At 38.1% G+C, this 12,126-nt stretch overlaps 2 protein-coding genes across 2 annotated transcripts in view; one reads left to right on the top strand and one right to left on the bottom strand.

Moving 5' to 3' along the window:
• Positions 1-12,126, top strand: part of LOC107590972 (thyrotropin-releasing hormone-degrading ectoenzyme-like) — a 122,661-nt gene that overhangs the window by 100,511 nt on the left and 10,024 nt on the right. The window contains exons 13-16 of the mRNA XM_016279942.1: positions 2,850-2,997; positions 4,396-4,493; positions 4,700-4,807; positions 10,798-10,965. Coding sequence (XP_016135428.1) covers positions 2,850-2,997; positions 4,396-4,493; positions 4,700-4,807; positions 10,798-10,965 — 522 coding nt within the window. The remainder of the gene's footprint in view (positions 1-2,849; positions 2,998-4,395; positions 4,494-4,699; positions 4,808-10,797; positions 10,966-12,126) is intronic.
• Positions 1-12,126, bottom strand: part of LOC107590973 (thyrotropin-releasing hormone-degrading ectoenzyme-like) — a 97,279-nt gene that overhangs the window by 7,706 nt on the left and 77,447 nt on the right. The gene's annotated exons all lie outside the window — the stretch shown is intronic.

Genomic DNA, 12,126 nt, shown 5'->3' on the forward strand with positions numbered 1-12,126 from the left:
CGATCATGTCACCAGACATCACCAGCTCTCATTGAAAATGAATGATGTCAGGCAATTTTAAAGAGCCACACACTCTAATTTTCACCTTGCTGTTCTTCTGGAGTGCTATTATCAATGATAAATAGCCTTCATGCAATGCAACATATGTTTCTCTGAGCTTGTGTGTACTAGGTACGTTCCTGAAGCGTAAGAGTGATCAACTCATTCATTACTGTGCTCAATAAAACAGCAGGGAAACTTCAGTGCCTCATTACAGTTTTATAGTAATGGTGGGTTTATATTTAATGAACATTTTCCCTCCGAACTTCGATAAGAAAGCTGAATAATTCGAAAATACAAGGAAGAAAGAAAGATTTACGAAATGGAGAAACTGAATGGCTTCCAGTCTCTGCTATGTGAATGTGGTAATAATGAATGTCTCTATATGTAAATGTTTTTAAATTCCATATTTTTCTTCTAAAGAAGGACCACATCTATCTATCTATCTATCTATCTATCTATCTATCTATCTATCTATTGATTTGAATGAGCATATAAAATATAAACATATTACATAACATTCAAAGATACACAGCTAAATTTAACAAATTCATAATGTGACATTATTAAAGCCTGTATGTTTATTTAGTCTATTAATTACTGGTGTTTAACTCTCAGTCACTTTCTAGAGGTCAATGTGACCAGACGAGATGTGTTTTGTGTTGTCTACCAGCCATCACTCACTTCACCTTTAATGTGTTGTGACCGGTGAAGTCATTGCAGTGATTTATGTGCTTCTGTGTCTTTAAGTGCTAAAGAGAAACACAACATAAGTAATGCACATGCAATGTGTTAAGCTCTTGACTGACTGAAAACGGCATCCCTCATGTCTGTATACACATCAGTCAAGAGAATATACATTGAATATTTCCTTGTAATCAATGTGAAAGAATGACAGTCGATGAGTGTCTCAAGTGCCTTGGCATCATTATAGGCTGATTAATTGTTTATTTGAATACAATCATTGCTAATTAGACCTCAGTTTAATGCTTTATTCCGTTTGGCTGACACAATGGTTTTGATTTATTTTCTATAACCGCACAGCTGTGAAGTAGTTCCAAGTCTGTTGACCCGGTTTCTAAATATGTAATCAATGCCGTACGTAAGTGGTTTACACATGCTTTAGACAAAAATCCTGAAAATATTTTCAGGATTTTCAAGAGATAAACACATGTACATGTTGTAATCATGGTAAACGGAGAATTATTGACTCCATACTGTTGAATTATTGAAAATGAATACAGGCCCGAGGTGTAAAAGCCAGTGCTTTGGGTTTGCATTTACTTTAAATAATTCAACAGTCTGGAGTCAATTACTCCTGACTGCTATATATCTGTAAGACTGACAGAAATGTTAGTGTCAGTCAAATAAAGCATTTCTGAGCTCTTATTATTACAATATTTTTAAATACAATTGAGCAAAAATGTTTCAATACTTTTCATTACCATGTATAATAGGGAAATTTGATTTCATATTAAGACTTTAAGGACCATTAATCTCTGAACTTCAAATATTAATGGCAGTTTGAAGACTCACCGTCCTTCTCTAATATATTAACAGGCAAAGGAAGAAGAGCACAATTCCTGATCTTAATTAGACACAAACCTATTTAAACACCTTATTTATTAGATCTAAAACTCTTCTTAGTTACATGGTATAAATTCACCTTTGCTTGGTTCGATAAACATGTTTGCTACTTTTTTGTAAAGATGTTGGAACAGATTTTAGTTCTTCACAGCCTCATATGTCTCCTGCTAATGTTAATGCAAATCAGTTTCTCTGGAAATGTTAAAAACCTCCTTGGGTAACAGTGGGTGTCTGTGAGTAACTGTGATTAATGTCCCAATTAAATGTGTGTTGGGTGAATCTGTCCTCGGGAATTTAATGAGTCTGTTTTCAAGTCTGATCACTTCCTTTTTCGCCTGACCTCTGATAGGGAGCGCTTATGTGCCCTGCATTAAATTGAGAAACTGAAATAGACAGCCAAGGCTCTCTGGAAGAATGTACCGATACATACAGAGTTCTGGCATGAAACTCTAGATGGCGCAGTCCGATAGGTCTAGCTCAATCGGACCTGGTGACATCATTGTCACATGGCAGCTGATTGGTTCTCCCCTGAATCGGTAGCCAGTGAACTTACTGCTCAATATTCAAATACCTGGCTTTTGTTTACTGTAGCAGTTTGCAGCGCACTTCAAAAACCCTCCACCTTACCCAGCTCCACCTGTATAGATCTGCTATGGGGTGATTCATGTATGCTATATGGGGGTTATTCATATGTGTTATATGTGCAGCAGCAGTATTTTTAGCGACAATACTAGCCTTTTTCAGAACATTGCTATGTTGTTGCTATGGTGTTCTGACTGGTTGCTTAATGTATTAGTGAAACTGTGCTTGCTAGCAATCGTTTTTTAGATTCAAAGACTCGTGGAAAGTCTCTTGTTTTTGGTATTAGGATATTGGCCACCTCTCTGTTTCTCTGCTCTCATGGGAGGGTTGTAGGCATTTTTAAAAAGGCAGAAGGAAAAAAAAGGAGAAGACATTTGAAGCTTTAGAAGAGAGCTTATGCTTTATGGACTTATGCAAATTGAACATGACTGTAGCCATACAGGAGAAGCTGTTTTTTGTTTCTTACAGCACATTATGTCTCCCCACACAAAGCACAATGCCTGACAGTTATTCTAAATGAATAATGATGAACAAAATTAACTGTTTTTAATCAAATGTTAACAACGTGTCTACCAAAGGGGAAAAATGCATAAAAACGAGCTGCTAGTGTCTGATCCTCGTACTCTCTTTCTTTTCTCTAGAGCGGGGTATTTGCCCCAAAACGTCCCCCTGCAGATGATCTCATATTTGTCTCAGGAGACAGAGTTTCTGCCGTGGCACGCTGCTAGTCGAGCTCTTTACCAGCTGGACAAACTCCTGGACCGCACTGAAGACCACAGCCTGTTCAGCGTGAGTCTGATCTCAGATCAGTTTGGTGTCTGGTGTATTTTAACCTTGACTAGTGCAATAAGAAAGACACAGCAGATATCTAGCAGCACGTCTCAGATGGCTCGACTCCCCACCAGACAGATTCAAACTTCCTCTGATCATCATCCAAAACATCAGTCCAAAATATTTCCAGACACAATGCCTGTTTGCTGCAGCATTTTAAAAAAACTGACACATACTGAAAATAGAGTGAAATCTCCACCATTGCTTGTGCTTTATAGGCAATGTTCAGAATTGCATACTACTTATACTGTTTCTATACACTATGTATATTATTGGAAGTTTGTACCAACAAAAAAAAAAAAGAAAGCACTATGAGCATTTTTATGTTTTTAAAGATAGTATGCAGTGCAGTGTACTAGTATTCCATTCTGAACACAGCCTAACATGACAGTGTCAGACTCTTTCTCTATTCCTCTGGCTTCTGCCTTGCCTGTCTGCCTGCTTTCATATTCATTTATCACTTTGTTATTCAGAATATCACTCAAACGCCTACCCACAATCCCTCAGTGCTCATGAGTCATTTCTGCCCCTCCTCTGTAATGGACGACCCTTTAGTGTCAGCAGTGAGAGTGTGATGAATTTAATAACATCTTCTCTCTATTTTTCTCCATCACTGTGTTTACTGTGAGACAGAACAGATGTTTAGAATGTAATGCAAGACAGGAAACAGCTGGAGCAGATTAGTCAGGTGCCTTCAGTCATGTGGCCAGGTGTCTCAACCTGTCAGACCAAGCCCCTCTCTGTGTGTGTTTGTGTGTGTGTGTTTGTGCTGGTCAGTGTATTTTGGCCTGTTCACACACAAACACAGCATCATTAATCGTCAAACTGAGGTTAATCTGTTAGTAAAACAAGAATATGTCACTCAGTTACTGTAGAAACAGCTTGACAAACACACCTGATCAGCTGTATGGTCCACCACAGTATGGAAAATCACACAGTATCCTCTACCAGCATTTATGTGCTTTTATTCGTGTAAGTGTGTGTTAAGAATTGAATTGCGGCATAGCAGGAGAGCATGAAGGCATGAAGGAGAGCAGTCGTGCTAAATTAGCCATGACAATAACTGCTGCAACATTTCCCTCAATCATATGGCGAGTCAAAACACACACACACACACACACACACACACACACACTTGTACTGTACACAATACAATACAAAACAGCAGAAAAAAAAACTAAAACTATAATAATTTAAATCCTGGTCTCAGCATGGCAACCATACTCACTCTTTTTCTACCTTTTGTTTTGCACTTTTATTTGGTTTTGCTTTACTTTGTGTTTTGTTATATTTTTTTGTTTTGTTTTGCTTTAATAATTTCATTGCTTCCCGTTTTGTTTTGTTTTGTGTCATCAGGACTATGTTCTAAGACAGGTGGAACCGAAGTATCACAAGTTGGGCTGGCCGGCCGCTTCCCCTGACGGCTCCTTCATGCAGGTGGCTTATCAGGCCGAGTGAGTCTTGAATTTCATATTTCTTGAATTATGCATTACAGTTATAAACTTATATGTAGTCTAAGTAAGGACACTGAATTTCAAAAGTGCAAGCCAGACATTTTCCACCTCAGAGATGGGAATGACCTCAGTAGACATGTATTTAATTTTTCATTTCCACTTCCTCCATCTTTAGCTGCTAATGTACTTCCTTCTTTCCTCCTCAGAGAGTTGCAGAGAGAGGTGATGATGCTGGCCTGCAGTTTTGGAAACAAACACTGTCACCGGCAGGCTGTTTCTCTCATTTCAGACTGGATTTCCAGCAACAAGAACAGGTGAGCAAATTTAAAGAGTGACATCCACACACAGTAACATAACAGCTTTTATTCAACCCCAGTGTTTCTCCTCACTGGATTGACACAAAAACAAACATGGCAAAGTGCCCTAATGATGTTTGAGGTTTCAATTAACTGCTGGAAGTTGAGGCAGTTCTTTTTATTGAATTGGTTAAACTCAGAAATTTGTTTGTCTAAATCATGGATTTAAATCAGACAAATCCTTATTCACTAAACCAGCCCAAAATACAGAGTTAACTCAGTCACACACTGACTTGGCCCTTAACCACTCATTTGACTGAATCAGAGTGGACTCCTACTAACAGATGGTTTGTATAGTGACATGTAGTTAAAGATGCTCATTCAAAAACGTTTTTTGTTTAAAAATGCCATTTTAATGTAAAAGATGTCCTGCAGGAATCCCACCTCAATTTAGTTTTTGCTCTTCAACCTAAGAAAAAGTACATCCATCATTGTGAAGCCATATACTACAAAAGTGACAGCTAGAGTTGTTGGGTTGAGTGTTGTGCTAGTATGTGTGGGCAATTTAAGGTCCGATCAATATGTTCTGCTCATCAACCCTGCCAAGATTCATACAGTAGGAGTTTTATTCCAAGTGTCCATGGCAACACACATTTGTTCATCTAATTTGTTTTCCCTGCTTCCCACACCAGTGTTCATATATTTGTATGCAGTATCACACTGTCAAACACACCATGCCACCGGCAGGGACTAATGACCATAATGGAGAATAAACAGGATTGTGGGTGTGTGTTTGTGTATCTGATGAAACGGCTTTACCCTGCACAAGATATTGTGTTTGCCTACTTTTTAGGAAATTATTTTTTGTGCTTATGCCAAACTGTTGGCTGCATGCCTACAAACACATGAAAGAGCACACACACACACACACACTGCATATTGACAACCTCAAATGCACTGGCAATTTGTTTGCCGGCTTCTTTAATATCGTGCCCTAAAATCGACAGATAGACCTTAAATACACACACAGTTGCTTTATTACACATAAAATGTGTTACATATTGACCTTGGCTTCATATAATATGCATTTAATGACTTCTGAGGCCTCTGACATGACTCTAACAACAGTGGGCTGCTCAATTTAAAAGCTTTTTGGTATTTTTTGTGCTTATGCCAAACTGTTGGCTGCATGCCTACAAACACATGAAAGAGCACACACACACACACACACACACACACACACACACACTGCATATTGACAACCTCAAATGCACTGGCAATTTGTTTGCCGGCTTCTTTAATATCGTGCCCTAAAATCGACAGATAGACCTTAAATACACACACAGTTGCTTTATTACACATAAAATGTGTTACATATTGACCTTGGCTTCATATAATATGCATTTAATGACTTCTGAGGCCTCTGACATGACTCTAACAACAGTGGGCTGCTCAATTTAAAAGCTTTTTGGCCTAATATTCTTGCTTTCAACATGTGAAATACACACTCGGTTGGATTCAGCCAGTGTTTGACCTGCTCAGTCAAAGATTTTCCACTCAGTGGCTCTATAATTATTACCCCGTGGAGTCCAGTGTGAGGTTTCTGATCGTGTCTGAACAGACAGAAAGTCTCTGTACTAAACACAATCCCTCCTGCTAGACGTATCACCATGTGGACAAGTTAGTCTAATCCACTGGCAAAGAACTAGAGCTCATGAAAGTGCTCATATTTGTGATTTTTTTTTTAAATTCTACGTTTTAAGGCATTTAGCTGATAGTTTTATCCAGAACGGCTGATTAAAAATGATTTAGTTTCTCATGTACAACTGTCAAAGTCAACAGATGGCAAGAAATTAGTTCTGAAATTCATCTGCTAGAAATTAATCTGCCTTTCTTCTCCACTGTTTTTATATGATTAGTTTTGATACTTATTATTGTGTATTATGTCATAACTGTTCTGAATTGTGCCTCTGAGCTGACTGCAGAAGTCTGAATCTGCCAGATGTGTCCTTCATGGTCCTTTTCTTCAAAAATGACCACTAGTCCTACTGGGACAATAAAAATAATCTGTTCAGATTGATATTCAGGGATGAGCACATCATAAAAGAGGAATGTGTTTGATCTTTATGTCATTTTATGGTTTAGGTGATGATAATGTCACAGGAATGACCCAGCAGCGTTTATGAGCTGTACACACTGTACAGAATCCTGAAAAATCCTCCTCATGTCCTCCTCGTTTATTAATTAAAAACAAGATACCACAGACTAAAAAAAGAAAACTGAAATTAAAGTAAGACAACTCTGCTAAAACTCAAGCTAAACTGCTTTTAAGTGCAGTTTTAGTCTCTGTTTGAACAAAAGTGTTTCACACAATGTAAAATACTAAGAACTTTGTACATTGTTTCAAAACAGAAGTGTCTCACAGGCATATAGAATCTTTACAAAATCTCATAACAGCCATCTATTATAAATGTGTTGCCTTCACACAGCCTAATATTAGAGCAAATCAAGCTTTTAAATTCAAGTTACAATATCAGAAGTAAAAAGTAGATTTATGACTTATGTCATCTCCCATTTTCGTTCTGAAAATACCTTAAAATAATATATTCCAGAATCATGGCAGCTAACGGAATGTCACAAAAATTATTCTTTAACTGTTTTTCTGAATTCACTTATCGTTCCTGTCAGTGGAAGTCATAAACAAGACATCACTTTCACAGGTGTGGAAATTTCAGTCTATATGCTCCAGTTGGTTGTGACATGATTTGATATCTTACTGAAGGTGCCGTTTTCTGTATTGCTATATATTGAAAACTCCCAGAGGCTCCGACAGCTCAACCAGAATCAGCAGGTCTTTATTGCGCTTTGTTTGAGCAAATCAACAGTTCAGTCATTGTATCGCCGCGGCTCCTCCAGAGGTTTAATGTTATTTCTTCTTCCTGTACGAATATTACATGCATTGCCTCACAGCCTGAGATGCTGTTCTCTCTGTGTAGCTCTACAGTAGACTGTTATTCTTTTCTGAGATCTGTAACCAGATGATATCCATGGGTACATAGAGGGCACTTACTTATGACCAATATATTGCTAGACTGTATATATTGCATTGTGACTCACTTTGGGAGGCCTGCAGTGATCATTTGGGTCAAATTTCCACCACTTAAAAAATGATGACCTCTCCAAAGATCATCGAATCAGATCAGCTGGTGTTATTATGGACATTTTTTGCTGTGACAGAATTCAAGTGATTCAAAGTGACTGCAGACAGGCAGAAGACCACTTGGACCAAAGTGGTCCGTTTTGAATCTAAGAGTGTCTTTTTATTTAAAATGGTATTTCCCGCATAGACATTTTGAGTGAAAAGAAGAAACAGAAAAAGAAAGGGTAACACTTTAGGGAACACATATCCACTATTAACTACTTTTCCCTCAAAAAAATTTGCTGCATATTGATACTAAGTAAGTTAGTTAGTTCTTGAAGTAGTTGTTGTAACGAATCAGCTCATGGGAAATATGAATAATTAATCATAACTAGTTATAATTAATTATGAATATTTTAGATCCGCTGTAGATATTTAGCTGTCAGGGTCAACTGTCTTGTCAATTCTAAGAACGTTAATTTCCTGGTTAAGGGAAATAACTTCCTTACTGTACAATTCTACAAAAGCTTGTAGCATAAATCTGCATGATTAAGTGACTCAGTTATGAGCAAACAATGAACCACGTCAAGTGTGATACAAGTAAGGTTTTATTAACCACATAAACACTTAAACTAGTCTAACATACTACATAAACACATACACTGGTCTATCCCTGGAGTGGGGCCTTTAAGGTCGGAGAAGATCCCGCCTCTCAAGATGGGCTTGTCCAATGAGAAAGATGGAAATTCCAAGTGGGAGGTGGCAATTGCTGGAGGGTTTTATGACCCTTTGTCTCTAAGCATGGTAATTTGCAAATGGACTTGAATCGAAATTACTAAAGATTCTCAGGACCCTAATATATATTGCCTATGTACCAACATATAATATACACGCTTGTTTCGGTCATAAGAAGGCGAATTCATAGATACTAAACAAGGTAGGATTACATATAATGAAAGGATGACAGGAATGGGTTCCCTCATAAGCATGCCTAAAATAGTCTAAAAATATCAAAGACAACATACACCATGAGCTGAAGGATACACTGTTCATTCAAAGAAAGGTTTTCCTATGAATTAATTAGTAGAAAAGTCAATTTCTACTGTGCATTTGCCTCTTGCTTATGGGACATTTTCCCTGGTCACATTCCATGAGGTCGTAAACGTATCTGGTGTCAGGGTTGCCATGGTTACCAGGGTCCGGGGGTGTTACGCCTTTCAGGGGGAAGGGTCTATAGGTCCTCATATGGCTTGTTAACTGAGGGGTGTTACAGAGTATTTGTTAAATCTAGCTAACAAAATATATATTGTGTGTTTGATTGGTCCAGACGCTACATTGTGTTTAGGTATTGGGTAGGGTCAAGGGATCTAAAACACAAGAGATAAATACAAACATCATGCAGAATAAGGCATTCATATGTGATTTATAAATACTAATAAACAGCCAATATGCTAGTTACACATAACCTTGACCTTGGCTTCATATAATATGCATTTAATGACTTCTGGCATCTTCATGCTAATAAGCAACAAGTTAATAGTGAATAGTGTTCCATAATCTAATGTGTCCCCAAAGAAAGATCAACTTCTCACGTAAGCATACAAATAAAAATGTAGAAATCCACTCACACTGTTTTCACTGATTCTTCTGGAGGTGAAATGTTAACTTGTGATTTACTATATTTGAACAACCCTGAGGACTTGTGAAAAATTCTCTCTTCAGGAAAATGTAATTCTCTGAAATTAAAACAAATAGTACATGTGAACATAATGCAATCTAATGGCGTGTGAATCTGATGTAACCCTCAGCAAACAATAAATTAACAGACTTGGTCACAGTGAGGAATGCTAATCACCTGTACCATTCAGTGTGCATATATGCTAATCAGTGTATCTCCATTTTCACTATTTTCCCTGGACTCTAAAAGTCAATCTTTGTATGTATGTAAAAAGAAAATAGTAAATAGTGAAAAACATTTTGGCTCCATCAAGATGTAAATGTTAAAGTCCCCATGAAATCAAAATTAAAGCTTTTTTGGGTGTTAGAATCAATATGTTAGTCTTATCTATAAGGCAGTGTGTGCCAAAACAGTGACAAAATTCGCATTTAGAAGATATAAGCATTCAAAGCTTTCAGTTCGTCACTTCCGCCAAAATGGCTCAACGATTTTTTTGACGTCACATCATACTTCAGCTTCTCAACAAACTTTCTGTCCAATCTAATGCTCTCTAGAATCCGAAGCGCCCGTCCCCTATACTATAAAATAGATGCTGAAGCCGCTGATGAAATCGGTCACTTGTCCACAGAATTAGTATTTTCTGTACAGTGAATGGCATGTAGTGCACTATATAGGGGACAGGGAACGATTCAAACAGTGTAAATATGCTTTCCATTGAGGAAAAAAATAAGTCTGGTTTCGCGCTGTGTCATGCTAACCACCGCACCGCACACACACTCTGCTCCGGTCCAGAGACACGATAGCACGGAGCGGATCACATGTGCGAGTCGGCGCAGACCACAAAATGTATCGGAGCTATTTGAATTCTACTCAGAATGCTATATTTTATAGCAATATGGATGATATTGTGGCTGGCATGCCCTGTCAAATGCTTTACGGAGCTCAACGGTTCTAAACGGCTCTAGCCCAAGCTGTGATATAAACGAATGCTATTGGCTATTTTAAAAAGGGGCGGGGCTGCTTGATATGTTCCGCCCTGTTTTCCTGTTTCAGTTAAAATGACGTCAACACATAGAGTAATGCTGCGTGTTTCTAAGCATTTCAGGGGACCTTTAAATATGAGTATTTAGCATTAACTAGCTATGAATTGTGTCTTCACCCAAATGTTTCAGTCAACTCTCTGTCCCACAGGATTCCACCCAACGTGCGGGACATTGTGTACTGCACAGGCGTTTCTCTGATGGATGAGGATGTGTGGGAGTTTATCTGGATGAAGTTTCACTCCTCTACAGCCATCTCTGAGAAGAAGGTTCTGTTGGAGGCCTTGACCTGCAGTGACAACATCTTCCTGCTCAACAGGTCAGTCGACCTCATTAACAATGACGAAGCAATGAAATTCAAATAACAAGCTGCTGTAGCATGACACGTTTATCAGTCGGTTTCAGATGAAAGTTTTAGCTTCTTTTTAGCTTGGAATCTTAGTACAACCGGCCTCTTCATTCAGTTTTTCATGATTTTTGGGGGGCTTTCTGCCATTTTATTTGAGAGCAGGTGTCTGGAGGTCTCTGGAGCATGTATTGCACTCCTCTGACTATAACTCACTCGTTAATTTGTAGTCTACTGTACCTCATGAAGCAATCCGATTCAGACCTTTCCTCCACATCAGGTCACTCACACCAGCAGAGCTGCACTCACTCCTCTGAGCTTTCCCCACAAGTCTCCAATGTGTCTTAAATCCTCTCCCAACTCAATAGCAGAATGAGGACGGTGACGGATTACATCCTGTCCAGTCCAGACGAGGATCTCAGAGCCCACACATATTCTAAAGCAGTTCTCTGAGGATTCACTGCGGGTTCGACATCTCCATTTATTCGGTTGCATTTGGTCATTGTTTTCTGGTTGCACTGAGAGAAAAAAACATTAACATATAAAGAGACCAAACATGACCCCTCTCTGCAGTGTGTGTTCAGCACTCAACAGGCTGATTCCCGTGGGATGGCTTCAGAGTGAGTCTGTTGAGAGGGATGTGGTTTGTCTCACTACACTGTAAAAAATAAGTGTAATTTTGTAAAATTTTGTAAAAACGCTACGGGAAAAAACTGTTAATAGGTTAAAAGTAAGCTCCCGTACTATATACAGGGAAAACTGTAAAATATCTAACCAGACATTTCATGTAATTTTACAGTAAAATGCTGTTAATTTGACAGTTTTTAGAAGTAAAAATAACAAATCAATGTATAATTTACAGTCAAAAACTGTAAACTGATATTCCCAGAATTCCTTGCATGACACTCCACATTTGAAAGTATTTTGTTTAAATAATCATGTTTTTTGAATAGTTTTTGTTATTAGTTATGTATATTTGGGCTTTGTTACATCTTCTGTTGTTTAATGAAAGTTTAATGCATTATTTAAGTATCATGTGTGTTACCATGATGGTGTTTTGTGTTTGCATGAATGACTCTGTGCACCTTCTATATATTAGTATATATTTCTGCTTGTGGCGAAGCTACTCGTGAT

This window comes from Sinocyclocheilus grahami, unplaced genomic scaffold, assembly GCF_001515645.1.
Source record: "Sinocyclocheilus grahami isolate Dianchi unplaced genomic scaffold, SAMN03320097.WGS_v1.1 scaffold135.1, whole genome shotgun sequence".
NCBI lineage: Eukaryota > Metazoa > Chordata > Actinopteri > Cypriniformes > Cyprinidae > Sinocyclocheilus > Sinocyclocheilus grahami.